The sequence below is a fragment of the Excalfactoria chinensis genome, chromosome 1, assembly GCF_039878825.1.
Source record: "Excalfactoria chinensis isolate bCotChi1 chromosome 1, bCotChi1.hap2, whole genome shotgun sequence".
In the NCBI taxonomy this organism is placed as follows: domain Eukaryota; kingdom Metazoa; phylum Chordata; class Aves; order Galliformes; family Phasianidae; genus Excalfactoria; species Excalfactoria chinensis.
In genome coordinates this window covers 171,558,565-171,582,964 of record NC_092825.1, presented here as the reverse complement: position 1 = coordinate 171,582,964, position 24,400 = coordinate 171,558,565, and the positions used below count along the sequence as shown (strand labels likewise).

General features: G+C 41.2%; 1 protein-coding gene and 1 non-coding gene across 2 annotated transcripts in view; both read left to right on the top strand.

Annotated features, from left to right (window-relative positions):
* The window catches only part of ARHGAP42 (Rho GTPase activating protein 42), a 149,783-nt gene extending 133,036 nt beyond the window's left edge, over positions 1-16,747 (top strand). Inside the window, exons 19-24 of the mRNA XM_072326745.1 lie at positions 430-574; positions 3,224-3,604; positions 4,541-4,697; positions 5,702-5,764; positions 11,319-11,398; positions 11,637-16,747. Of these exons, the coding sequence (XP_072182846.1) occupies positions 430-574; positions 3,224-3,604; positions 4,541-4,697; positions 5,702-5,764; positions 11,319-11,398; positions 11,637-11,725 (915 nt within the window). The 3' untranslated portion in view covers positions 11,726-16,747. The remainder of the gene's footprint in view (positions 1-429; positions 575-3,223; positions 3,605-4,540; positions 4,698-5,701; positions 5,765-11,318; positions 11,399-11,636) is intronic.
* On the top strand, positions 2,495-2,566 carry TRNAP-AGG (transfer RNA proline (anticodon AGG)). Its single transcript has one exon. It is a non-coding gene; the product is annotated as a tRNA-Pro (tRNA).
* Positions 16,748-24,400: the final 7,653 nt, after the last annotated feature.

The following is a 24,400-nucleotide window of genomic DNA, read 5'->3' as shown; positions in this document are numbered from 1 at the left end:
TATGGCACCTTTCTGTAGCACACAAAACCTCTCACATGTACACATAGAATTAAATTCCACTTTTTCATACTATTAGAAAATATGGAGTTCTTGAGTAGGTGTTAGTAGCAAGCACCTACTGTATGTTTCACAGCTTACGTTGTTAAGCAATTTATAACTGTGACTAGAATATAAAACTATTTAAAGAAATATTTTTGTGTAATCGACACAATTTTTAAGTACAGCTCGTTGTTCACTAACCCATCCTTGGATTGTAGAATTGAACCAGAAGATATTCTGTCAATACTCTCTCTTATGATGGGTGAGACTATTACAACATTCAGGTGCAGTGGTGAGGACAACAAATGTATCATTAATGGAAGCATAGGAGTACCTCTGTTGTTTATTTCCTTTTTTTTCTTCCTTTTTTTTTTTTCTTTAATCATGCAGATATTTCACACTGCACCAGACCCCAATATTCCTCTTCCCCAACCTCAGTCCCGTTCAAGTTCGAGAAGGACAAGAGCAATTTGTCTCTCCACAGGTCCTCGTAAGCCCAAAGGAAGATACACACCATGTCTAGCAGATCCTGACAGTAAGTTTGTTCTTGTTGACTGCTGTTTTCCTTTCCATGTCTTGGCCTTTTGATATTCCTTAGCAATGTCCAGTAAGTACTGTATTTCAGTAAACATTATAGATGGAGTTTCATCAGCTTCTTAACCTCTGTGAGTCCAACTGTACTGCTGAACGACTACATTCCTTGCTTCTCTCAAAGGAGGATGGATATTTGGTTTTAGGCATGTCTTGTATTAAATACAAAAATCTTTTAGAGTAGACTTTATATTCTAATCTGAACGTAGCATGTCTTGAAACTCTGTGAAGTTCACTGTATGACATTCCCCTCATTATTAAGGTTGAGAAGCTTTAACTCAGTCAAGGTCAGGAGATCAAAAACGTTACTTGTCTGTTTTCTTATGCATGAAACTGTGGTCTTTGGTTCAAAGCAAACTACTGTCTAGGATGCCAAAACCATTGAAACCTTATTAGTTTTACCAGAATAGAAACAATCTCCTAGGTTATGAGAAACAGTGTGCTCGGCAGATGATTGGCTGTTTAACAACATGGAGTTATGTTCACAATTACGTGCTGCTTAGAAATCCTTTTCATTTTCATGTAATGTGACTTTCATGCAGTGTGTTAAAAAGGTGCGTTTCATTTGTTTTCATCCCTTTTCACTTACCTGCCTTACCATTAAGAAGAGTAGAAGCTGTAGCAATGTCAAAGTTGCTAACTACTGCAAGAGATTTCCAAAAGAACTTCTTTGTTCCCCAGTTCCTCAGGGAGATGTATGCAAAATAGGTACAGCAAAGTAATGCACAGCGATACTGAATGAGAGCAGTAGCTCCCCAGACCTCAGTTGCCAGTATGAATGGCATGGGATCCTTAGATGAAGAAGTTATGGAGGAATTGTCAGTTACATTCGCTAGAGGAGAAACTGAGCAAAATTCCAGCTATTTTTCACTGTGTAACTAACTGCATTTCAGTAGGGCAGTTCTGTCAAAGTATTTTGCTGGGCTTATTGCAAGCACAGGCTTCTTAATTCACTCATAGTTTCTGCCGACAGCTGGAATGAAGCTAGGTCTGACCCAGGAGCTCTCCATGTGGAGTTTGCTTCTTGGCTCCGGCTCAGCATTTGCTGCAGTTCCAGTTAAGATCTCGCTTGTGCCTGGAAGGCTGAGTCAGGAGCAGGGGTGTTCTCCTTGCCAAGTATCTCTAGCCGTGCCAGAGACAGTCAAGAGAAAGCCCTGATTTCTGGCAGTAGCTGTTTTTGAAGCACTGGATGGTTTTATTTTATTATTTAAACGAAGAAAAGGCACTTAACCTTTATTTCAGAAAGTTAAGGAAATCTGTATGCCATGAAATACAGGTACCAAACTGTAGAGAATGATAGAAAATGATAGAAAATGCACTTGTCAAATTTAGGTTCCAGCTGGTCTTAGAATTTTTTAGGGACTGCCGATCTGTAAGGAGTAAAATGGTGCGTAATCTCATCTGGAATATCCTGAAATCTATCCAGAATTAGATGGAAAATTTCAGGTTACTGCACCAGCAGCACTACTGTTTTCACATTCAGTGAGCAAGGCACTATTATTTGAGACCTTACTTCTAGTATTCTGTGTGGCTGTCTTCACCTCTTTCCAAGAATACTGGAATGCGCGGAGGCAAAATCACCTGTATCCTGTTGGCGTCTTGTAAATACTCCGTAGTTTAAAAAACATACATTCTTTCCTTGTGAAGTGTTTGAATTACGTCTCCTAGCTTTTGGGAAAAAGCTATTACTAGAATCTGACGTATGACTCACTACACCTACTGCATTTTCATGAATTCAGTCTAGGAGATGTTTCAGCTCTCACTAATTTGTCAGCCAGTCCTTCCTGAGTTCTAATATATGCTCCTTATCTCAAATCATTAGCAAAGTTCTTTAGAGTATTTCCATGGCCTGTAGCACAAGTTTGGCTCGTTGGTCTAGGGGTATGATTCTCGCTTAGGGTGCGAGAGGTCCCGGGTTCAAATCCCGGACGAGCCCAACTTTTCATCCCCTTAACACAAAGTGGGCAAGATCGGAACTTTTCTGTGTCTGACAAGATGATGGAGCAGATCCTGCCAGCCTGACTAAGTGCAGGTGGAAAATAAAGATGGGGTGATTGGTGGTAAACAAGGCAACTTCAAAGACAACTTCAGGAAGGGCAAGTTGAGAGACTGCAAAGATCCTCAGCAACTTGGTAATCAATGTAAAACTGTCTACAGTCATACATTTCAGAACACAAATGGGACACTGCACTGCAACCCTTGCCTTGTGGTCAACATCCAGTAAGGTGTTTGTTAAAAAAATACTGCAGAACTGGAATTGTTTAATTTCCTAACAATATTTATATTGCAGGCAAGTTTTTTTGAAATTATAACATTGATGTAAAATACTTTCACCTGCAACACCTAATGCTCATCTGCTCCAGAGAAATGCCCACAAAGTGAAGATTTTCCAGGTTAAATATAGGGATGTATGAAACTTAGAGCAACTAAATTGCTGTTTTGTCTTGAGAGTGACTGTCTCTGAGACTAAATAATGGCTATCCAATTTGATGACAATATGGTACAGGAGCTAAAGATGACATGAGAGAAATGTGCATGGTTAGATAGTGTAGTTATCTTATTGTTTCTTTCTTCTCCCTTCCCTCCTGTCTAGGTGACTCATACAGCAGTAGCCCAGATAGCACTCCCATGGGCAGCATCGAATCCCTCTCCTCTCACTCCTCCGAGCAGAACAGCACCACCAAATGTGTGCCCTCTCAGCCCAGGGAGAAGTCAGGAGGGATTCCATGGATTGCCTCACCCCCTTCTTCAAATGGCCAGAAGAGTTCAGGCCTGTGGACAACGAGTCCAGAATCCTCATCAAAGGAGGATGCAACAAAAACAGACATGGAGTCAGACTGCCAAAGTATAGCTTCTGTCACTGGGCCGGAGAATGCCTCTCCACCCATAGATCTGACCAAGAAGAGTTCCTATGGTCTGTCTGGTCTGAAAAGATCTTCAGGTTCTTCCCTCAGATCAATTCCATCAGCTGAAGGTAATTTCCAAGGTGTTTTGTGACGTCAGTGAGTTTACTATGAGGCATCAAAAAACAAGAGGTGCATCTGAAAGCTGATGTTACACTTTAAATTTGTTTATTCTTAAACTTTTGAGGTATGTATTTCACTTTTCAAACTGCTTCTGACGCATTTCTGTTGTCGTCTGTACAACTCACAATACCAGTGTTCCTAGGAATTGAGAGTACTCTATCCTACAGAACCTCGCAGAGGCTACTGACTTGTAAGAAGATTTCTGGCTTACGATATAAAAGCATTGGTATTTGTGGTTATTACTGTGCCAAAAGAATGAATGCTTGCAATTATTGTCAGTAATCGAAGTTAGCTCTTAAATGTGGAACACTCTAAGCTTAATACATCTAGTAAGTAACAACTTTGATGCTTCTTGTCCGTGACATAATGTGTATGTCTGAAACACTTTTTGCAGGTTGTATTTACACCCCATAAGTTTTTGGGGTTTTTTGTTTTTTTGTTTGTTTGCTTTCATTTAAAAGATTCATCAGGCTTCTGTGAATACCAAAATATTAATTCTTACAAATCACTGCTATCTCATTTCATAGCAAATGCTACATTTAGCACGAGTTTAGGCTATATGACTGCTTGACTTGGTCACCTCCAACGTGATTTTCAACAGTTATGTGCAATGTTAAAGGTTTTCATCTTCACTTTTTAATGGCTGTACTGTCTAGCCATGTAAGTGCAATATGGTTTTTTTTAGCCTGCACAGTTTTAACTGTTTCTTCATCCTTGCTGCTGGTCCTTTTCTCCTGGCTTTTTGCCTGTTCCATCTATGTCTTAGTAAGTACTTATTCCTTAGTTTGCTTCTTAACAAGAAATAAAATTGCTTTGCATGTTACACATGTAAAACATCTTCAGATTAGCTTTAACGTTGCTTATTGTTTGGCTGCTTTCTTTAGGTAACAAAAGCTGCAGTGGTTCTATACAGAGCTTGTCTTCAACAGATACAAAAGATACACCAAAGGCTCCACTAAATCCCGACTTGCCTCCCAAAACATGTAGAAGATTAAGACTAGATACAGCATCAAGTAATGGCTATCAAAGACCAGGATCTGTGTAAGTTAAGATCCCATGCAGTTCTGAGTTCTTACAATACTGTCTTCTATTAAGTGATCACAAGGAGGTTTACAAGTAGTTGAAGAAGCACTCGTGAACACTTGCTTTTAAAATGTCTTTCTTCATTACTTATTTATCTATCTTAATCAAAAATATAAACAAAGGAGACATTGAAAGCCTAAAATCAATTGAAAGACTTCCATTTACTTCATTAGGCTCTAGATAAAGTCTATAATGAAGACTTGGATTTTTGGAAAGTGATTAGTATTATTATCTCTCATTGTTCTGGCAATTAATGATACAAGGAGAACAATTGTAGCTTGCTGTCCACTCTGTTATGTGAAGAAGATCATCAGATTTTATTTATGTGAGTCAAAAATTGGAAAAAGTAAAAAAAAAAAAAACAACAAAAAAACACTTCTCTGAAGTTTCTCCTGCTGTTGCATGATCAGTGATTGAGGTCCTTGCTTATTTTCTTATAGTCTTTGTTTGTTTGCTTTTTGAGAAAAAGATAATCCTCAGCAATAGGAGTTGTAATTTAGGTTGTTGAGATTTTGCTTTCTGATGTTTCTTAGTGCTTGTAACATAACCTGAACAGTGTTTCTTAAAAATGCGATTTTGCTTAAATCCTGAATCTAACCCAGACACAGAAAATCACCTGCACAGCTCAGCAGACTCGCAGTAAAAGCACTTCCAGTACATCTCTATTAGTCATTCATGAATAAATGTTTATGTAGAGAGTGAAGAGGTTTTCCTTCTTGATGACTTAGCAAGGCTCTGGAGCATGTGGAATTCAGTGGCCTAAAATAAGTTATGCCCATAAAAATTCTGTTAATTATGGACTTAAGGGGAGCTTTTGAATTTCCTCTAGTTTTCAAAGTGCATACTTGCAACAGTCTTAAAAAAACAAGATGTTTCCGTGTCTTCAGATGGTTAGAAGTAAAATTAGTTTGTGACTTTAACTAATAAGCCAAGTATAAAGCGAGGTGCTTCCTTATTTTCAGAGTGGCTGCAAGAGCCCAGTTGTTTGAAAGTGCTGGTTCACTTAAACAAGTTTCTTCAGGACGGTAAGTGCTTCTTACTGTTAAACAAATTGTAAAATGCTTTGTATTTTCCTGGCTCCAGAGACTGAAATAGTGTTGGACCTTTGCTCTGTGTCTTCTGGGCAGCATCATGTGGCACACAAAACTTTTGTGATTTTTTAAACTCACCCTTTTTATGGAAGAAAACTAAACCTAATATATAGTATCAGCCCTCCTGGCTGTTCTGTCCCCTACTGAAGCTGCAGTGAGAGATGCTCATGTTAGCAATCTGCTTGAGGACACAGCTACATGAGAAAATTAACAAGATGAGGGCACTTTACTTACTGTTATTTACTTATTGCTATTTGTTATATACATCCTTTCATCAGAGTGGCAAACATGCTTGGGTGCTTGGGTGGTCAAATACTGAATAATATCTATTTTAGAAAGGTTAGGATTAATTTAATCAGGATCTCTCCCATCACATGTCCCATCTTTTAGTACCTGTCCGGAGAAACAGTTGCCCTTTGTTCTTGGTAGCCTGCATCAGGGATTATTTACATTTTCTTTGTAATTCTATGCAATTATTCAGTGGATTTGATCCATTCCTACACTGAATGAGGCTGGACTGTTCTGATACCAGTTCCTCTAGGAAGCAGTAGTATTCTCTATACTGCTAACCAGCCTCAATTATTAGACTTAAGTCAAATAAATTTGTTTGGGAAAGGTTCTGCCTTTTCACTGTCTCTACATCTCGAATCTTTTGAGACAGACTGTATGTTTCGGTCCATCATTTTACTCTGATACAATAATCATACTGGAACTGCGGAGCAACAGAAAAAAAAAACATGATATTAATCCATGAATCTAAAGATGGTAATAAAGTAGTATAGCTATAAACAAAGATGCCAGCATGTGCTGAGGTGTGCAGCAGGGAATACAACTGTCTTCTGTGACAGATGTAGCAGTGGAGAGAAAGAGAAAGCTGTCCTGTAAAGACCCACTGGTTTTGTTCAAGGGAAACAGTTTTCAGGAATCAAGACTGTTCTTCTTTCTGTGTGGTAGATGAAGTGTGAGAAAACTTTTAGCGTGACAGGGAGAGAAACAAGATGAGAAGGGGAGGGCATTAATTTAAGGACTAAGAGTATAAAAGAAGAGACTGGAATGTTCATGGGCCAGTGACCTGAGCCTCACTGCCTCACCAGTGCTGCACCATTTTCCTTCCACTTCTGTTCCTTCTCTTATTCTGTATTGCTCCCTTCTTGCATACTCTCTCCTGACGTTCCCGTAGAACCTGTGTCTTCTCTATCTATATATAAAAAGCATGTAAGAAGCCAAAATCTGACAAAGGAAAAATGTAGCAGTTGATAATGGATATAAGGAGTAGATAAGATAGCAGAAAATACTGAAAGGCTTAATAGCTCCTCCACTTCAGCCTTCATAAGAAAGCAGAAGAGCAACAATGACAAGGAGAATGGAAAACGAGAGGTCAGCAGGCAAAATGAGGAAGAAATAAAAGGTAGCTCAGCTGTTCTTCTAATGCATCTCAAGTCTGTCTGAGATTTTGCAATTCAGAGCCAGCTTTTATTTGCCTTTCACTCACGCTATGATCATAAAGGCCGAATTAAGTCCTTAGGATATTCTCTTTAGGTAATTACATTTGATCCACCCAGTAGACAGGCCTTTTGGATTCCTGTCTTGTTTGGTATCAGAAATATTTGAGGACTGTGATGATCTCTGTGAAGTGTCAGTTTACAGTGCTGTAAATAACTGATTTTGAAATGTATAGCTACTGTTTAACTATGCATAGCACTAAGTAGCTTCATTCTGACTTGATGCATTTGTTACCTGAAACAGTATTTCTTAATCACCTGTACAGATCAAAAGTACCTATACAGCTTTGCAGTCTCCCATTGGCTCATGTATTCCAGAAGATTTCTGTTCACTCTCTATAACTACCTAAAGGACGGTTGTAGTAAGCTGAGGGATGGCCTCTTCTCTCATGTGGCAGTGATAGGATGAGATGGAATGGCATCAGGTTGCACCAGGGGAGATTCAGGTTGGACATTAGGAAATCCTACTTCTCCAAAGGAGTGGTCAGGCAGTGGAATGGGCTGCCCAGGGAGGTGATGGAGTCACCGACCCTGGAGGTGTTCAAGGAACGTTTGGATGTTGTGTTTGGGAACATGGTTTAGTGAGAACTATTGGTGACAGGGGGACGGTTGGACTGGGTGATCTTGTGGGTCTTTCCAAACCTTGGTGATCCTCTGATTCTATTCTAGCATTGTATGATTTGGATAATCTCACATTTGATGCTTCACCACCACAATGACCTGAATTTCCATAATTCATTCTTCTAGTTGGTCTTTGCAGCACCTCTGTCTGACTTTGTATGATGTCCTCTCTGTATTAGGAACGTTACATCCCCACATACTTTTTTTGTGTGTGTGTTTTTTTTTTCATGCTGTATCATGATTTGAGGCAGCTTTTATTTGTCTCTCTGTACCCCAGTACCTGCCTTCATAGTGGCACTAATTTGAAAAGATTTATGATAGTTAGAGACAGAATGAGAGGTCAGTGTACACTTCAGGGTTGGACAGGTAAGACCAAAGTTTTATGCTCTTCCCACTCTGTGGTCTCCTTTTTTTCTGTCACAAGGTTGCTTTCACTTCTCATTTTTCCCATTCCTTCCCTCCTGACTTCAAGTTTATTGATCATCCATCTCCCAGACTGTAGCTGTAAGGTACTTCTGGCTTTTGTCTTACTCTTTGTAGACTGAAAACTCATTGGGGCAGGAGCATAATTTTAGAGCTTATTTATAACTTTCAAAATAGGTTACTAAAAGTATCTAAGGTGTTGCTGACCATGTGTAATGTGTTGTGAGGCAAAATAGTTTTTGGCCTTTGGCAACTAGTGTAAATATATCATGAGCTTATATGGGCTCATTATTGCACCAGGTGACCTTAGTGGTCATTTCCAAATGTAATGATTCTTTGACAACAAACATAATAAAAGGCAGCAAAAGGGAAGAGTCTATCCAGTGAAACCATGAAAAGGAGGAACTTCTAGGAAACGTGGGTACCGTTTTCAGAGGTAGTTTTTTTTTCTCTGAACTTAGCAATATGAATCACTCTTCTGAGGTGTTTAGCATCATCTTAAAGAGCCGTAATAGATGATCATGATGTCATCACATGCTTTTTAACAAGCAGCCTTATTTGCAGGAAGGAGAGTATTAACAGCATAAAAGAGAATATTATTTCCATAAGATACACTAAATGCTGCCAAAGGATCTGTCATCCTATTTCCTTGCTATGCTTCCAGACAGATAGCATTGAAGTGAATAATGAGTAATACAAACAACCTAAGTAATCAAATTAGATATAGAGGGAATAACCCAGCTTGAAAATTGCTCCAGAATTATGAGTAAATATCTGTAGATTCTGTGTCAGGAGCAAGGGAAGACGATGTAGAGTAGCTTATAATTCATGAGCTTCTAGGAAGGCGATTCTTTGTACTTTGTGCCTCTGTATTTGTGTGATGTATTTGTGTTTTTCTCCTTCCAGAACTGAGCAAGTCAAAGTCCATATTTTCTTGTCTCTTATTTACTTTAAAAACAAACATATTTGGATCACAAAAGATAAGAAGCTGGAAGCAGAATAGTTTAGTAAACATAGAAGCATAAAGGAGAAAAATTTATTTTTCTTTTTGTAAGGACATGAAAAAACAACATGCTTTGTTTTGAGAGTAACTTAAATAATTCTGCCTCATTCAGATATTGTGATTCTGCTTTATATGCCTTTTATCACAGTGTTTCTCAGATGTTCCATTCTTAGTATGGGAAACTGGCTTGATAGCCACTAAATGGTGGAATTATTAAGTTCAAAATCATCCCTGTGTTATCGTAAATGCATTACGAATTATCTGATAATCACTGCTGCTGTATTCATTGTTAGCTGTTACTGTGCTGTTTCACGTGCATAAAAGTTGTGTGGTTTATTTTTTTAATTGTGAGGATATTTTAGTGGTGCTAAATAAAAAAGGACCAAGAAGTAGTTGTTGACACTGAGGTCAAGTGAAATTACTGTCTTACGTGCACCCTGTTTAGAATTGGTCCTCTTCCTCCCCCCCACCAAAGCAGACCAACCACATCCAAGCCCATATCTCCATATGATGACATAGGTAGATGTGCATAGTTGTAATTATTTTGCATGCAATTTTTCCAGTACACAAAATGTTCATATTGCTCGGACAGTGCTGCATCCCACCAGAGCACTGCTTTTATGTCATGAAACAGCGGTAGTACCTGTAGTACCCAGCTTTGTATCATCAGAACACTTGCAGAGGGTGCAATCCATCCCACCATCCAGGTTACTGATGAAGATGTTAAACAAAACCAGACTGATGTGGCACTGTCACTATATGATTTATGACTGTTATCTCACTATTTTGGGAGGAAAGACAAAATAGATTGCATGTCACTTACATACGCACACTGTTGGAAAATATGTCAAAAATTGGAAGCTTCACCAAAGGTCTTGTTCTGGGTCAGTGAGATAAAGTCTGGCTAGAAGGGAAGTTGAATCAGCATCTCCCTGTCACATCATACAAAGCTGAAATGATCAACAGCTTCATCTTTGCATGGCATAATGTGGTTTTCCAGTAACAGAAGTCAGAAAAGCTGGTGGATCATACAAAAATTGCTTCCAGGGTATAAAATAAAGTCAGGTTTTAGACTGCTAGATAAAGCATCCAGTGAGAACTTGTAAATGAGGTAACTTTGTGTTCAGTCTCTTATTTTGTGTTTTATAGAATCACAGTGCTAAAAATCTTATCAAGCCAGCCTGTCCTCTTGCTCTGGAACCAGATCATGATATACCTGATTAGTTCTTTCTACAGATGCCTGTGTCTGGATGAGCTTGTGAGCAACCTGGTCTAGTGGGACATGTCCCTGTCTATAGCAGAGGCGTGTGTTTCATCATTATTGTTTTCCTAATGATTCTTTATTAACAAGAATTCTTCAGAGATCCTCTCCAATTATGGCAGTTCCAGTGCTTCTCTATTCTGACCAAGAATATGTTTTTTCAGCTATAAATTAGAAGACATAAAATGTCTATTGTTCTAACCAAGAAAATATGTTATTGAATGTTTCAGTGGAAACTGGAGAGCCATCTGTTGCACTTTCAGGTAGACATCCACCAGAACAGAGCTCAGACCTTGAGAGCCAGCTGAGCTGGATATGTAGCTTGTTTATAGACAGCTGAATTCGGTGACTTATCCTTAAACTCATTTCAGACACCTCAATCTCCTATGCTGCAATTTTGGAGGACACATTTCTCCTTTTTTTGGTGTCATATTTACCTTACATTTATTATTTTCTTCTGTAGTATATTATCTCTCAAGTCGTAGTTTTGAGCCTTCAATGACTTGCTGATCGCTTTGGAACTCTCTCCATGTAGTTCATAAGTTGCTTCAAGCAACTTTTTCAGTTCATGTACATTTGCAGGATAATTCATCCTGTGCTTCTGCAAGAGATTATTCCTACATTTCCCAGGTTTTAATTTCATTTTTTCTTTTTTTTTTCCTTACTTTTTTATTTCAGACAAGCAAAAGCCATGTATTCCTGTAAGGCTGAGCACAGTCATGAGCTGTCTTTCCCACAGGGGGCAATCTTTTCCAATGGTAAGATGTTTTACATTCCTTTACATTCCATTTAATCCAGCAAACGAAAACAAAACAAAACCTGAACTGTATCCACAAGATAAGAGTGTAATTCAGCTCTCAGTTTTTGCCTGTTTTTTATATTGCTCTTGGTGAAATGACATTTAAATAAACATATGATCCATGTATGGGATCTGTTAACTATAAATATTTGCTGTAAATTTGTTTTGCTTAATTGTTTTGTGTTTTCTTTTTGCAGTGTATCCATCAGTGGAACCAGGCTGGTTAAAAGCAACTTATGAAGGCAAAACAGGACTCGTTCCCGAGAATTATGTTGTCTTCCTCTAGTAATCTTTAGTGGACAGCAATATCTTCATGGTATCCATGGTAACAAATAATAAGCACTCTGATTTTTTATCTGACACAGATATGGGATCAGCCCGTTAGCTGAGAGTGGTAGATTTCCTTCAGATACTGCAGCTGCAGGTTACATAGCTCCCTATCAACGGAACAGAATGTAATGAAACAGTTAACAGTTACTGTACTGAAGACGGTACTCTGTTTAAATAACTTCCATTGTTTGCAAAGGTTGTTCTGTTCTTCTTTTATGGGTAAGGAACACTAAAGCAATAAAATCAAAGAAGTTGCCATTTAGCTGCAGACCTTCAGGTCCGAGGATGTTGCTCACAGAAGTGTGAAATTTAGAGGGAATGCACTCTATGGCATTTCTTGGAATCAGTATTTCTTAATATGAAAAGGTTCATAATACAAGTGATGCATTGTGATCTGAATGCTTCCTTACAGAACTTGATTCTGAGGTTAGTCCTGATCATTTCAAATAAGAAACAGGTCTTCCATAAATCAGAAGTTTGAATTTCTGTTATTCGCTGAGCTCGCAATATGTTATAGAATGTATGTACCTGGTGGTGAAATCAGATTACTGCCTGAGCAGTAAATGCTTCAGAATGTGATGTTTAATGAATGTTTCATTAAGCTACTTCTTAGAGTTATTTCCTCCTTTCTGTGTGAACATAAATAACAGTAACTTGTATTTCCGTGTCACCAGCCAGGTGGGAAATTATCTCAGTGTATCTCAGAGCACCAGTTGTAGGAAACCAGGAGATACTGAATCTGGAATGATTGGTAGATACCAAACAAGGGATGAAAAAAAAGCGCTATGTTTTCAAACCCGAGATAAAACGTAACTGAGTCCTTTTCAAGTTTTTCCATTGCGAGTAAGACAAATACCCTGTGAAGTAACGGGTTTTATAAGCTCTGGATGCCAAAAGTTTTTAACCTGATTTCCACTGAAGTATTTGGCAAATGTTTCCCCCCATTCCACAGAATAAAAGAACTGACAACTAATGCAGTTTTTCTAAATGCCTGTCGTTTGCTGCTGGAGGGGCTGGAAGGAAAGAAAACAACCCCAAACCAGAAAATATAAGCAGCTTTCTAAACTGGAGGCTCTTTCTTGCACACCTTGATAGGAAAACATGTAGTGCTTAATTGTCTTTTTACTGTGCTCTACTGAGAAACAAGAGATTTAGGCACCGTATGAGCAGTTTTTCAGTGTTGGTGGTACAGAAAGAATTCAGTGTTTCATAAAGTAACCCAACCTTCCTCCTTCGTCTGGTAACATTAGGCAACATATAAACCACCTGTTAATTTCTAAGGTGTGCACTGCTTCCACAGAGTTTAAAGATGAACTGTTAGGACTACAACCAGCAGCAATCTATTGACAGCTTCTTTTTTTTTTTTCCATAGCCTTTTTCTAGTTTCAATTAGAAAACAGGTTTACTGCCAGCATAAGGAAGTGTGTGTACAAAGAGCATGACTTTTGCAGAGTAATTCTTTGTTGGGATTCAGGCTGTTGGCAGAAGTTTGCAGGACCCTCCTGCTGGTTAAAGTATTAGTGGTGCTCCAGGAAGGGGAGAGCCTGGAGGAGCATCTTTCTGCTGTTTCAGCTGGGGAGTGTGGCATTAATTCAGGCTAGAGTGAGTAAAGCTGACTGCAGGCAGTTGAAGACAAGCTGCTTGAATTAGTGACAGACTGATCTGGGTCCTTCTTTACTTTAAGCAGCTTCTAAGGCAAGGGTCAGGTTGGGTATCAGGAAGAGATTCTGCACCAGAGGGTGGTGGGCATGGAACAGGCTGCCCTTGGCTCTGGGCACAGCCCTGAGCTGCTGGAGTTCAAAGTGTGTATGGACAGAGCACTCAGATACACAGTGTGATTTTTGGGTGGCCCTAGTTGGACTCAGGGATCCTTGTGGGTCCCTTCCATCTCAGGATGATTTTATGATTAGGTCCCAAAGCTGTGTTCAATACATGGTGATGAAGTGTTCATCACAGGCAGTGGAGGCAATGGTGTGGGCTCATTGCATTTACCCAGAGATGATATGAAAGGAAGTGAGGAATGATTCTATGATTCTGACTTTTCTCATCAGACTGAGCCTTTCTTGATTTCAAAGCAATCCGGCATTTCTTTTTCTAACCTACTCCTGCAGCTGCCTCTGCCCTGAGAAGATCAAAATGGGTTTGATTGTGTCTTTGCTTTATTTCACAATCCAGAAATCACAAGGTGTCAGATAACTTACCCCTGCTGAGCTGCCCAGGAGCAGTGCTGCTGCAGGGGAAAGGAGCAGGGAGGGAGACAGCTGCAAGCAGAGACACGAGGCCCCGCATGTGTATCACCTGTGTGGGGAGATGCTGTGCCATGGATCTGGCAATAGTACCGGGCAAACTGGCCTCTGTTGAACATCATTTTATGACCCCTCACACTTAATAGGAGGAATTTAATTGTGAAATTCTTGAGAAACAGCAAAGTAGGAAATTATTGCACTTATTTGCTTTGCTTCAGTCTGTGTATTTGTTTGGGTGTTCTCAGAAGGAGGTTCTAAAGCCAGCTGATCTGAGTGCAAGCTGGAGGACTCAAAGATGCTAAGTTCATATAGAACAAAAATAAAGATGCAAAGTTCTGTTACAGAGCCTGTAAGCATTGAGGGAAAGGTGGTGGAAGTACTGGGAGGAATCCCTGTGGGGGAGGGGTGGTCTGTTCCCATGCATTCATCTCACTTTAGACACAAAATTCAGCTGCAGATAGCTTCATAAGGAAATGGATTTCATTAATTCAGCTGCACACCGAACAGATCAGTCTTCTTTAAGGCTGGGCACCTTTTCAGGCCCTTCTTCTGAAACAGCCACGATGATCACATAAATAATTTGAAAGTAGCTTGCATTTAAAATGGCATTTCCATCTGAAAATGCTGCATCCTTTTTTAATTACAGTTAATAGTGACAGATATTGGGGTTACTTTGTTTCTTTCTTCTACAGTACATAACAAGCATTTTCTGTATCTCCACGCTGTGGGTTCTGGATGCCTCAGCTCTTCTCTGACTTTCCAAGAAGGAGTTTTTCTCCACAAGATGTGCTAAATAACAGTGTCCACAGACTAGAATGAGAGAGAGCAGCACTGTGGTCATCTCATGACCCCTGGCCAAATATCCTTTCTCATAGCTGTAAAGGAGCAGAAATCCATGTGACATTTAAATGAAGATACAATGCTCAGATAGTGCCTTACCAGAAAATTAGGCAAGCTGAACTAAATTAGTTCACGGTATTGATTTAATGTTTGTCTGTTTTGTTATTGAAGTCAGATTCTCTCTACAAGCAAAGTCTGCTTCGTAAAAGAACGTGTCAGTTTTCTCTGAGCATCGCTGTAGAATTGCAGGTAGATCACACACGATGGCTTTTGTTTGTCAAAATGTCTGTAGCCAGGGCTTGTGTCATTAGCTTATTCCGTGTTAAACTTCTGGTACGTGTTGCAGCACAACATGAACCAAATTAATAGAGTGAAGGACTGATATATTGTAAGATAAATATGTAAAGTATATTAATAATTTTATATTCACGCTTCTTATTAATGGTGATAAAGATGAAAAAACTATTTTTGATGTAATTTCTGTGAGTTCAGCGTTACAGTCTTTTTTGCCATAGGTTGGCATTTAGAGTTCTATGTAACAAAACTCTTAAATTAAACCGTAGCTGTCTGAAGTCCCCACCTGATCTATAAAGTTCATTTGTTTTATTATCTCTGGAAAAAAAATGACACACAGATTTGCTGACCAGCACTACTCTGTGGTAGGAATAGTAACTTATTTTCCTCTTGTGTATTCTTTGTTGATAAACTCTATTCTTCACCTGTAATTGGCTTTGCTTTAATATGCCTTTAGAAAAGATTCATTAGGAAGAGAAGTTGCAAAATTCATATCAGAACAGTAGTTACAACAACAAGAAAAGCTTTATGTGGCAGCAGTTGGATTTTTGTGACGTTCTCCCACCTGTCTGTTTTCCAGTTAATAAGATAGGAACTGAATAAACGATGAACCCCAAAGGTCCATTGTTCTTCGTGCTTCTTTTCCTAAGGTAACAGTTGGTACGGTTTGGGATTGAGCAGGGAGAAAGGCAGTAAGGGAGCTTGACCTCTGCTGGGGGGGATGTCTCAACTGATGGGAGCTCTCAGAGCTCTAGTGAACCCAAAGGTAGACCTTGGGCAATTTGTAGTGAGGTTTTGCTGGCCAGAAGCCCTCATGAAATAAACTGAATATTCTGCTAATGGGAAAACATGCTTGGCATTATCCTTTTGTTTTCAGCAGCGCCCTGTGTGAATCATTCAGTTAGAGGATAAAAAGCAGTAAGCGACGTTCAGTCCTGCACTTCGTGGTCATGCAGCCACTGGTGCTGCAGCCCTTCCAGTTGCTGTTCATGCAAAAGTCAGACTGTTGATCAGGCTGTGTTGGCACCGGCCCGGAGGTCTCTTTTTGCATAAGATTTTGCATGGGCGTTTGCTTTCTTTTAATAAGGTGCTTGGTATCCAAACAGCTACTAATACAATGTTGTAATTCAGTCACTGAAGGTAATAGCATTGTTTTTCTTGTCCTGTGTGTGGCAGTATTTAATAAGCCGCTGGATAACCTTTGTTATTTTAAGTATAGGGAATGGTGTTTTAACCCTTGGATGTCTCGGCTGAATGCTGTTCTGCAACTGAGCTTCTTTGCAAGTGTTGTATCAAGAGTTGTCATTAAAGTTCTGTCACTAAAGGCTGCAAAATGATCTCAGCACTGCAAAAGTTTATGTTATAGCAAAGGGCAGAGCAGCTGGAGAGAGCAAACAGACAGTTTCAATGTTCCAAGCATATTTATGACAGTTTTGGAGGTATTAGAGTTTATAGGGGTTACTTTAGATACTATATGGTATTTTAATAGGAAAGTATATACAATCAATTACTATATATATATATATATATATTTAATAAATTCCTACTAAATTATCTTATTGAACTCTTTGTTTATTTTGTGGTGTGGTTTCAGTAATTATCTGCACTCTGTATATATCTACGTGTAAATAACTGGCATGACATGCATAAGCTGACTTGCAGACAATTCTGTGTTTCACTTTACACTGTATTTCAGAAATTTGGTAAATGTTTTTAAAAATAAAAAGCCTTCCTACATAGACTGCGTTCTTTATTATTTTTAATCTTGGTTGCACCAATTTTTCCCCTCATGGTAGTAACGCTCTTGTTCTTCAGGGAATTGTGGTCAGTGGTTTAAATCTAGGTGGCCATCAGTAACAAGCACTGTCCTTTGGAGTTCTGTGTTGAGAACGGTACCATTATTTAACATCCCTTTTGATGACGTTTTGAAGACGTTTTGATTCCATGCTGAGTGGTGCAGTTGATAGGACAGAAGGAAGGGTTGTCATTCAAAGAGACCTAAAAAAGCTGGAGAAGTGGGCCCAGGTGAACCTAATGACATTCAAAAAGGCCAAGTACAAGATGTTGTACTTGGATTGAGGCAGTCCCAGGTGTTTGTACAGACTGGGAGATGAATGGATTGAGAGAAGCCCTAAAAAGGAGCTGGGCATACTGCTGAATGAACGTGAACTGGTAGTGCGCACTTACAGCCCAGAAAGCCAGTCACATCCCAGACTGCACCAAAAGAAGCATGGCCAGCAGGTCAGGAGAGCTGGTTCTCACCCTCCATCCTTGAGAGACACCATCCGGGTACTTTGCTGCTTGGAAGCACAGTAGTGGGGCCTGTCCAACAGTTGGCTTGTGGAATAGTTAAGGTGTGAACAGAGGTGCTCAAGCACTTCCAAGCCCCTGTGGGGTCGGGCTGATGGGAAGTGGATGGGAACAGCGGTGCGTGTGGATGTGAATATGGACTGAGCAGGCCACAGTGTTTGGGTCTGAGCTGGAAATGTTTTTGTATGAGTTGGGCGTGATTCACACCCTCAAAATCCATCTCCCTTTCTAAGATGAACATTATGCTTATTAAGCATGATAAGCGTGTATTTGCACTTAGAATCATTTCATTTCACATTCATGAAGCTATGTAATTCTGATTAAACGCTGATATGGAAAGAAAAGTATCGTAAGATATTCTTGACATTTTTGCAATGGTTGGCCGGTTTTCCATTGTATTTATTGCAACGAGCTCAAAAGCTGAGCTAACCTAGAGCAAGTGCCTTTGCCAAAGATCGTGGTGTGCTTTTTTAATGTAAACATGCAAGGATTCATGGGAACGTTTAGTGACCTCCACAGCCAGCACAGAAAGGAGCCTTAATTCACTTGAAAGCGCTTTGGTAATTGGAATACATCTTTCTGCCAGTATAATTGAGGAGCTGATTAGTTAGACTTACCTTTCATGGGTATATTTCATTTAAAATTACTGTTAATGGCTCTCTGGTGCCCTTATAAGGGATTAGAGTCTACTCGGAATGAAAGGCATTAGCAGTTTGTTTTTGTTGATGAGCATCGCTTTTGTCTTCTTACAAAAAAAACAGCATACAAAATACAAAACAAAAGAAACCAAAAGAAACCCCACATTGAAAGGAAAATGTGCAGCTTATCTTGATGGTGGAGACTTTTCAAACATGACTGGAAATGGCAGGGTGTGCATTCTGGCAGTGAGGGGATGTAGCCTGCGGGCAGGTGGGGACTCAGGGAAGGGAACTGAGGTCTGGGGTCTGCACAGGGCTGCAGGGAACAGAGTGAGGTGGAGGAGGAGGAAGATGACAGTAATGATGATGAAGATGAGGAGGATGACGATGACAATGAGGATTCCTCTTCCACCATGACTTTAAGCAGGAGCTCCAAGTCTTCAGCCCACGCTTACACCTCTGCTAGAGAAACATGAGCACAGTCTGTAAGCAGATGAGATAGCTGCACAGCCCCATGAGAAACCTTTCAGGGGACAATTCACAAACCCAGGCGGAAGAAAGATAAAGAAACCTGAGCTTGATAGATCTCTCCAAATAAATTAATTCGTGTGCAGGATACAGCTGGTTCCCAGCATGAATCAAGTGCTGTTTGCAAGGACCTCATGAAAAGATAACGAAGATTAGGATTTCGGTCTGCCTGAACAGTAAAGCTGGGCACAAAGCAATGGCACTGACAACTGAATTACTACATAACAGCAGAATTCCTGTTGGCGAGGAAATTCCACCAAAAAAAAATAAGTTGAACACATCAAAGTGGGCTCTGACAGCACTTTCTAGAGCCATCTGAGAGGCACCAAGCAAAGAGCAGAAGACACCATAGAAAATGAGGTGAAATTAAGTTATATTGGGTACTGCAAACAAATACAAATGCAAATACAGCCTTACAAGAAACAGCTTAAACAGTCAATCTGTGTTTGTTCTTTTTGCATGAGGGATGCTGATGTTTGGTCATAAGAAATATTGTTTCTACTCTGTAATATGAAAAATTGTGCTGTCTTGAATGGGAGAAAAAAAAAAATGAAAAGCAAATGATCACAATTAATTTTACCCTTGGAGCAGCACAGAAACCATCAAATCTACCAAGAGGTTCACAGAATCACAGAATTGTAGGGGTTGGAAGGGATCTCCAGAGATCATCGAGTCCAACCCCCCTGCCAAAGCAGGTTCCCTACACCAGGTCACACAGGTAGGCGTCCAGGCAGGTCTTGAATATCTCCAGAGAAGGAGACTCCACCACCTCCCTGGGCAGCCTGTTCCAGAGCTCCGTCACCCTCACCGTAAAGAAGTTCTTGCGCACATTCGTGCGGAACTTCCTATGCTGAAGTTTCAGCCCATTTCCCCTAGTCCTGTCCCCACGCACTACTGAAAACAGACCAGCCTCGCCACTATGGCTCCCACACTTCAGGTATTTATAAACCTGGATCAGGTCCCCTCTCAGCCTTCTTTTCTCAAGGCTAAACAGACCCAGTTCCCTAAGTCTCTCCTCATAGGGGAGATGGTCCAGGCCCTTCACCATCTTTGCGACCCTCCGCTGGACTCTTTCCAAGAGATCCCTGTCTTTTTTGTACTGGGGAGCCCAGAACTGGACACAGTATTCCAGATGAGGCCTCACCAGGGCAGAGTAGAGGGGGAGGATCACCTCCCTCGACCTGCTGGCCACGTTCTTTTTAATGCACCCCAGAATGCCGTTGGCCTTTTTGGCTACAAGGGCACACTGCTGGCTCATGGCCAACCTGTCATCCACCAGGACGCCCAGGTCCCTCTCAGCAGAGCTCCTCTCCAGCAGGTCTTCCCCCAGCCTGTACTGGTGCATGCAATTATTCCTCCCCAGGTGCAAGACTCTACACTTCCTGTTGTTAAACCTCATGTGGTTTAAGGTTAAGGCTCTGCTACTGCTAAAGCCCTGGTATATTGTTGGAGATCACTTGAAGTATTTCCTGGACAAATTAACTCAGAAACCTAACATCCGTGTATCTGCCAGTGCATCAGTGTGAGAACCTCAGGTGAATGTTGTGTTTTGCGTAACGCAATTAGTTCTGCTGGGCACTTCGTATGCAAAGAGAAAAAGAAGAACGGGTGTTTCTTTATCACGGTGTTATTTGTGTACATCCCTCATGCTGAAACCATATCAGTGCGTCAGGAACGAACACCGCTTTTGCCTCCCCACCATTAGCAAGGCACTGCCCCCATCAGCCTTCTCTCTGTGGGACACACAGGAAGGTGCAGCCAGCAGATACGGTGCCGGAGGACATGTAACCCTCTGAGCTTCCTCAGTGACTTGATGCCTTCTTCATGGCCTCAGCTTCTTCACCACTGACATGGAAATCAGTTTGTTCCTGTGTTACTGCGTTGTAGGGTTTCTGACAATGCTGAAGGGCCGTCCTCATTGCCTCTGGTTGGTGATCAGTGTAAGAACCTAACAGTGTGTTTAAGTGCATGCTGACCAGTGCTGCACAGGGATGAGTAAACCCCCACAGCACCTGCACTGTGGCAGACTGAAATGCAGTGAGCAAATACTACACCTCAGGAGGCTGTTAACAGTCAAAGGCTGAAGCAAAGCTCTTCTCGGAGCTAATATGATAGCTTGGGGTGTAATGAACTCTAAAGATTATCCAGTTCCAATCCTGGTTTTCATGTGTCCTGAGCAATGACAGCTAACTCACAAGCCCAGTCCTGAATCATCAGGGCTGTCTCTAAGCAGGGAGGCAGTCAGTGCCGGCTGTGACGTGGCTTCTTGGGGCACAGGCCTGGGGCCACCCAACAGGCCTGCAGGGTCAGTCAGTGCGGAGCTGGGGCTTCTGGCCCTTATCTTCCACATCAGTAAGCAAAGGAAGCTCCAGCTCAAGTCAGCCTCTCCAGGCACTCTGTGGCAGCAGAGGCTCCCAAGCACCTCTGGTCACTGCAGTCAGCTGCCATTTTGCAGCCCTGCTTTCAGCTCAGCAGTTACTGAGAGCTTAAACACTCCTCATGCTGTGAGCACAGTAAATCTCCCGTTTATTGGCCCCGACACAACGCAGCTAGACAGCACCTCTACAGAAATACTGGGGAGCTGTGTCAGATGCACAAATACAGAGATGCAAGTTCCTCTTCATTGGAACATACAGGTATCTTTATACAAATCTCCTTCTAGGAACAATAAAAGAAACACAAGAAACCATGAATTGTATCTTCCACTCTCCTGAACGTTATATACAGAGAAATGCTAACACCAGTCCAAGCAGGCCTTGAACTTAAGAATTAATTAGCTTTCTACAGAACTTCCCACCCAGGATTACATCACCTCCACCACGTGCCCATGCACTGCCCAGCCCAGTAATCCTCAGGATAGAAAGTTCCCTGGATGGGGTAGGGAGAAAAATGCTTTGTAAGACTTCAGATGTAAAATATTTGATAATAAACCATTATTTACTGAAATTAATGGCTATCTCCAGGGAAGGCTTTGAGGATACTTTAAACGGCCTCCTAAAAGAATATTTTCCAGCTTTCAGACTTCCTTAAATACCAGGTGTGGATAAACCTGCTCTGTGATCAGATACAAAGCCTGGCTAAGGGCACCTGCTCCTCCCTCCCACCCAACGTAAGGTGAATGCAGCTGTCACTGCCAGCTGCAGGGAACAGCAAACTCGGTGCTGATGCTGTTGTGTACAACAGCAGGGAGAGAATTGACCGGAGCACAATGTGACAATACTGTAGAACTCTGGGATACAACATTTCAGTTACGTTTTTCAGTGCGAAGCCAGGTGATCCTTGGTGGGGCGGCCCATGGTGTGCAAGGACAGCAGCCCCAAAGGGATGTCCTCATTGCTGGTGTTTGTTGCTGGCCTGATAGACTCAGCCTGACCATGGTGCTTCAGCTGCCCCATGCCGACTCCTTGAGTATTTCAGGTAACGTGAAGCGTCTATCTGGCACTGCCAGCACTTTGCTTCTGTTTAATTGTGCCTTATTTTTAGCAAGAGTCTCAGACTTGACCAACAAAAGAACATTCTTATATGGACCGGTAAAATCCAGACCTACAGTCACAAGCGCTGCTAGTATCTAGGAAGATGGTTGGGAAAGTATTCTTTCCTATTCTGAACTCACTACTGTGAAGGCACAATGCCACCCAGAGATGGTATCTCCAAGCCCTTCTAACAAAAAGACACCTCCTACTGGTAACTGACCGCAAGCCACTCCTCTCTGACATTTCAAGTCCAACACAAGCCGTGATCTCAACTTTCTGTGAGTTGCAGTGAGAACCTCTGCATTTAACTCATAGTGATGCACACAAAGATAAACAATTTGGTAACATGTATTTATCTATGCGAAATATAAGATATACGGACACAGCGTCAGCTGTTAACTTTCCTAACTTGGCTTTGTAGATGACTAATATCTCACACTGGGCAAAAATAAAACCCCAACAATATGAGGTGTAGCAGCATTCCTGTACTTCTACCTTGTGTATGAGAAATAGCAAATGTGAAAACGGTACATCCAAGAAACAACAATCATGTCCATAACGGCCTCACCTGTGTAACACAAAGCTCCCTGCACTGAGCCACCCCGTTATCCCTCTAAAAACTCAGTGGCAGATATTATTGTGCCCACCAGGTGCTTTCGGTCTATCTGTCCCCTCTCCATTTGAAAGCAGACAGCCACAGAGCTCACAGATGTGAAGTCCGGGATTCCTGGAAATGATATATTTCTTCCTCCTTGACACAACAAAAGGAATTTCTATCACCAGCCTGGATGGGTGGGTATTCCAACCGAGCTGTGGGAAAAATGCAGTAGACTGAGACCACGTAAATGACACTGTGAGAACCTCCTCGCTGATCTGCCTGAATGCTGAACTGGAGGGACTATTGTACGTGGCGAGGTGACAGGTTTAGTTTCCATGGTCAGAAAGACATGATCTATGTCTGTTGGACTGGCAATGGTGCTTTCATGAGCACAGCGCACGGCTGCAGGAAGCTGAAATGTTGCCAGCTGTAACTGATGAACTAGAATTCAATGACATTTCACCATGCCTTGATAGTCTTTAGATGGATGTTGCAGTCTTTATGCACCTTTGTGCAGAGCGGCGTGGGCTCAAACCACCTCAACATAAGCAAATAAATACATGTAATAAGAAAAAAAAAGCATGCATTTTTGTACGATTTGTATTCAAGTACTGCTCATATTCTTAACATTCTGCAACTGCTGCATTAAGGACTTCAGCTCCAACAGCCCTGGTGCCTTCTGAGGGTGATCTTCTCTTTGAGGACTACAGACAGTTCATTTTTAAGTTAGTATTGCTCAGGATTGCCACCTTTAACTGCGTGTTTCTGAACAAGTGTCTGAAAAGCTGCACTATCATTCCACATGCGAATACTGTCCATCTACCAAATGAACAGCACGCGTCTACAAAACAGCTCATAAATTTCAATATGAAAACATCTACAACATGACTTCTTTTTTTTTTTTTTTTTTTCTTTCCTTTTCATCTTCCAAGGGGGAAAAGAGAACTAAAAGAAAAACAATTCCTCTGTTCAAAAGTCAGGTCACCATGACACAAGGCAGTACAAACCAATAAATCCAGCGGTGCTGACAATCCACGCTGGCAGTACATATGCACAGGCTTTTGAGCCTTGGATGTTTGGAAGGGCTTTGGCCATTGGCTCTGTGGCTGCAAGCTGACTTAGCTGAAGGAAAGGGAGGTCAACGTGCCATGACTGGCACACAGGGCAGGAGGGGGGCAGCCCCACACCCTTCTGCCTTGGGGACAAGCTAGTCCAGCCTGGGCAGGTAGGAGACATGGGGAGGATCCTGCGCATATAACTGTATGTAACATTTATGGTAATCTAGACAACACCTTTAGCACAGATATGCTATCAGTTACTGAAACAAAGATTTGTTTTAGTTAGGAACACAGTAAAGAACCTGAATTTCCCAATAAAATGGAATTACCAACATAAAATCATAAAACACAGCAGATGAGTGTTGAGGTAATAACAAAGCACTGACTGATCAGAAAATGGTGTATGGAAAACTGGTCTGTGAAAATGCTGAGGGAAATCTCAGCTCCTGTGTTTTAGGTACAACACCAGAGACCACAGCTGAAGGAACAGCCACAGTTCCAGAGCTTTGGTTTATGGTGCACACACAGTCAGAGCACTGCAGAGCCGCGGGAAATCTGCGCTAAGGTTCTCAGGCTCTATTTGCCTCCATCCCGGAAAAACCAGCACTTGTCCTTCCATAAATGCTGATAAAAAGACTGGTCAAAC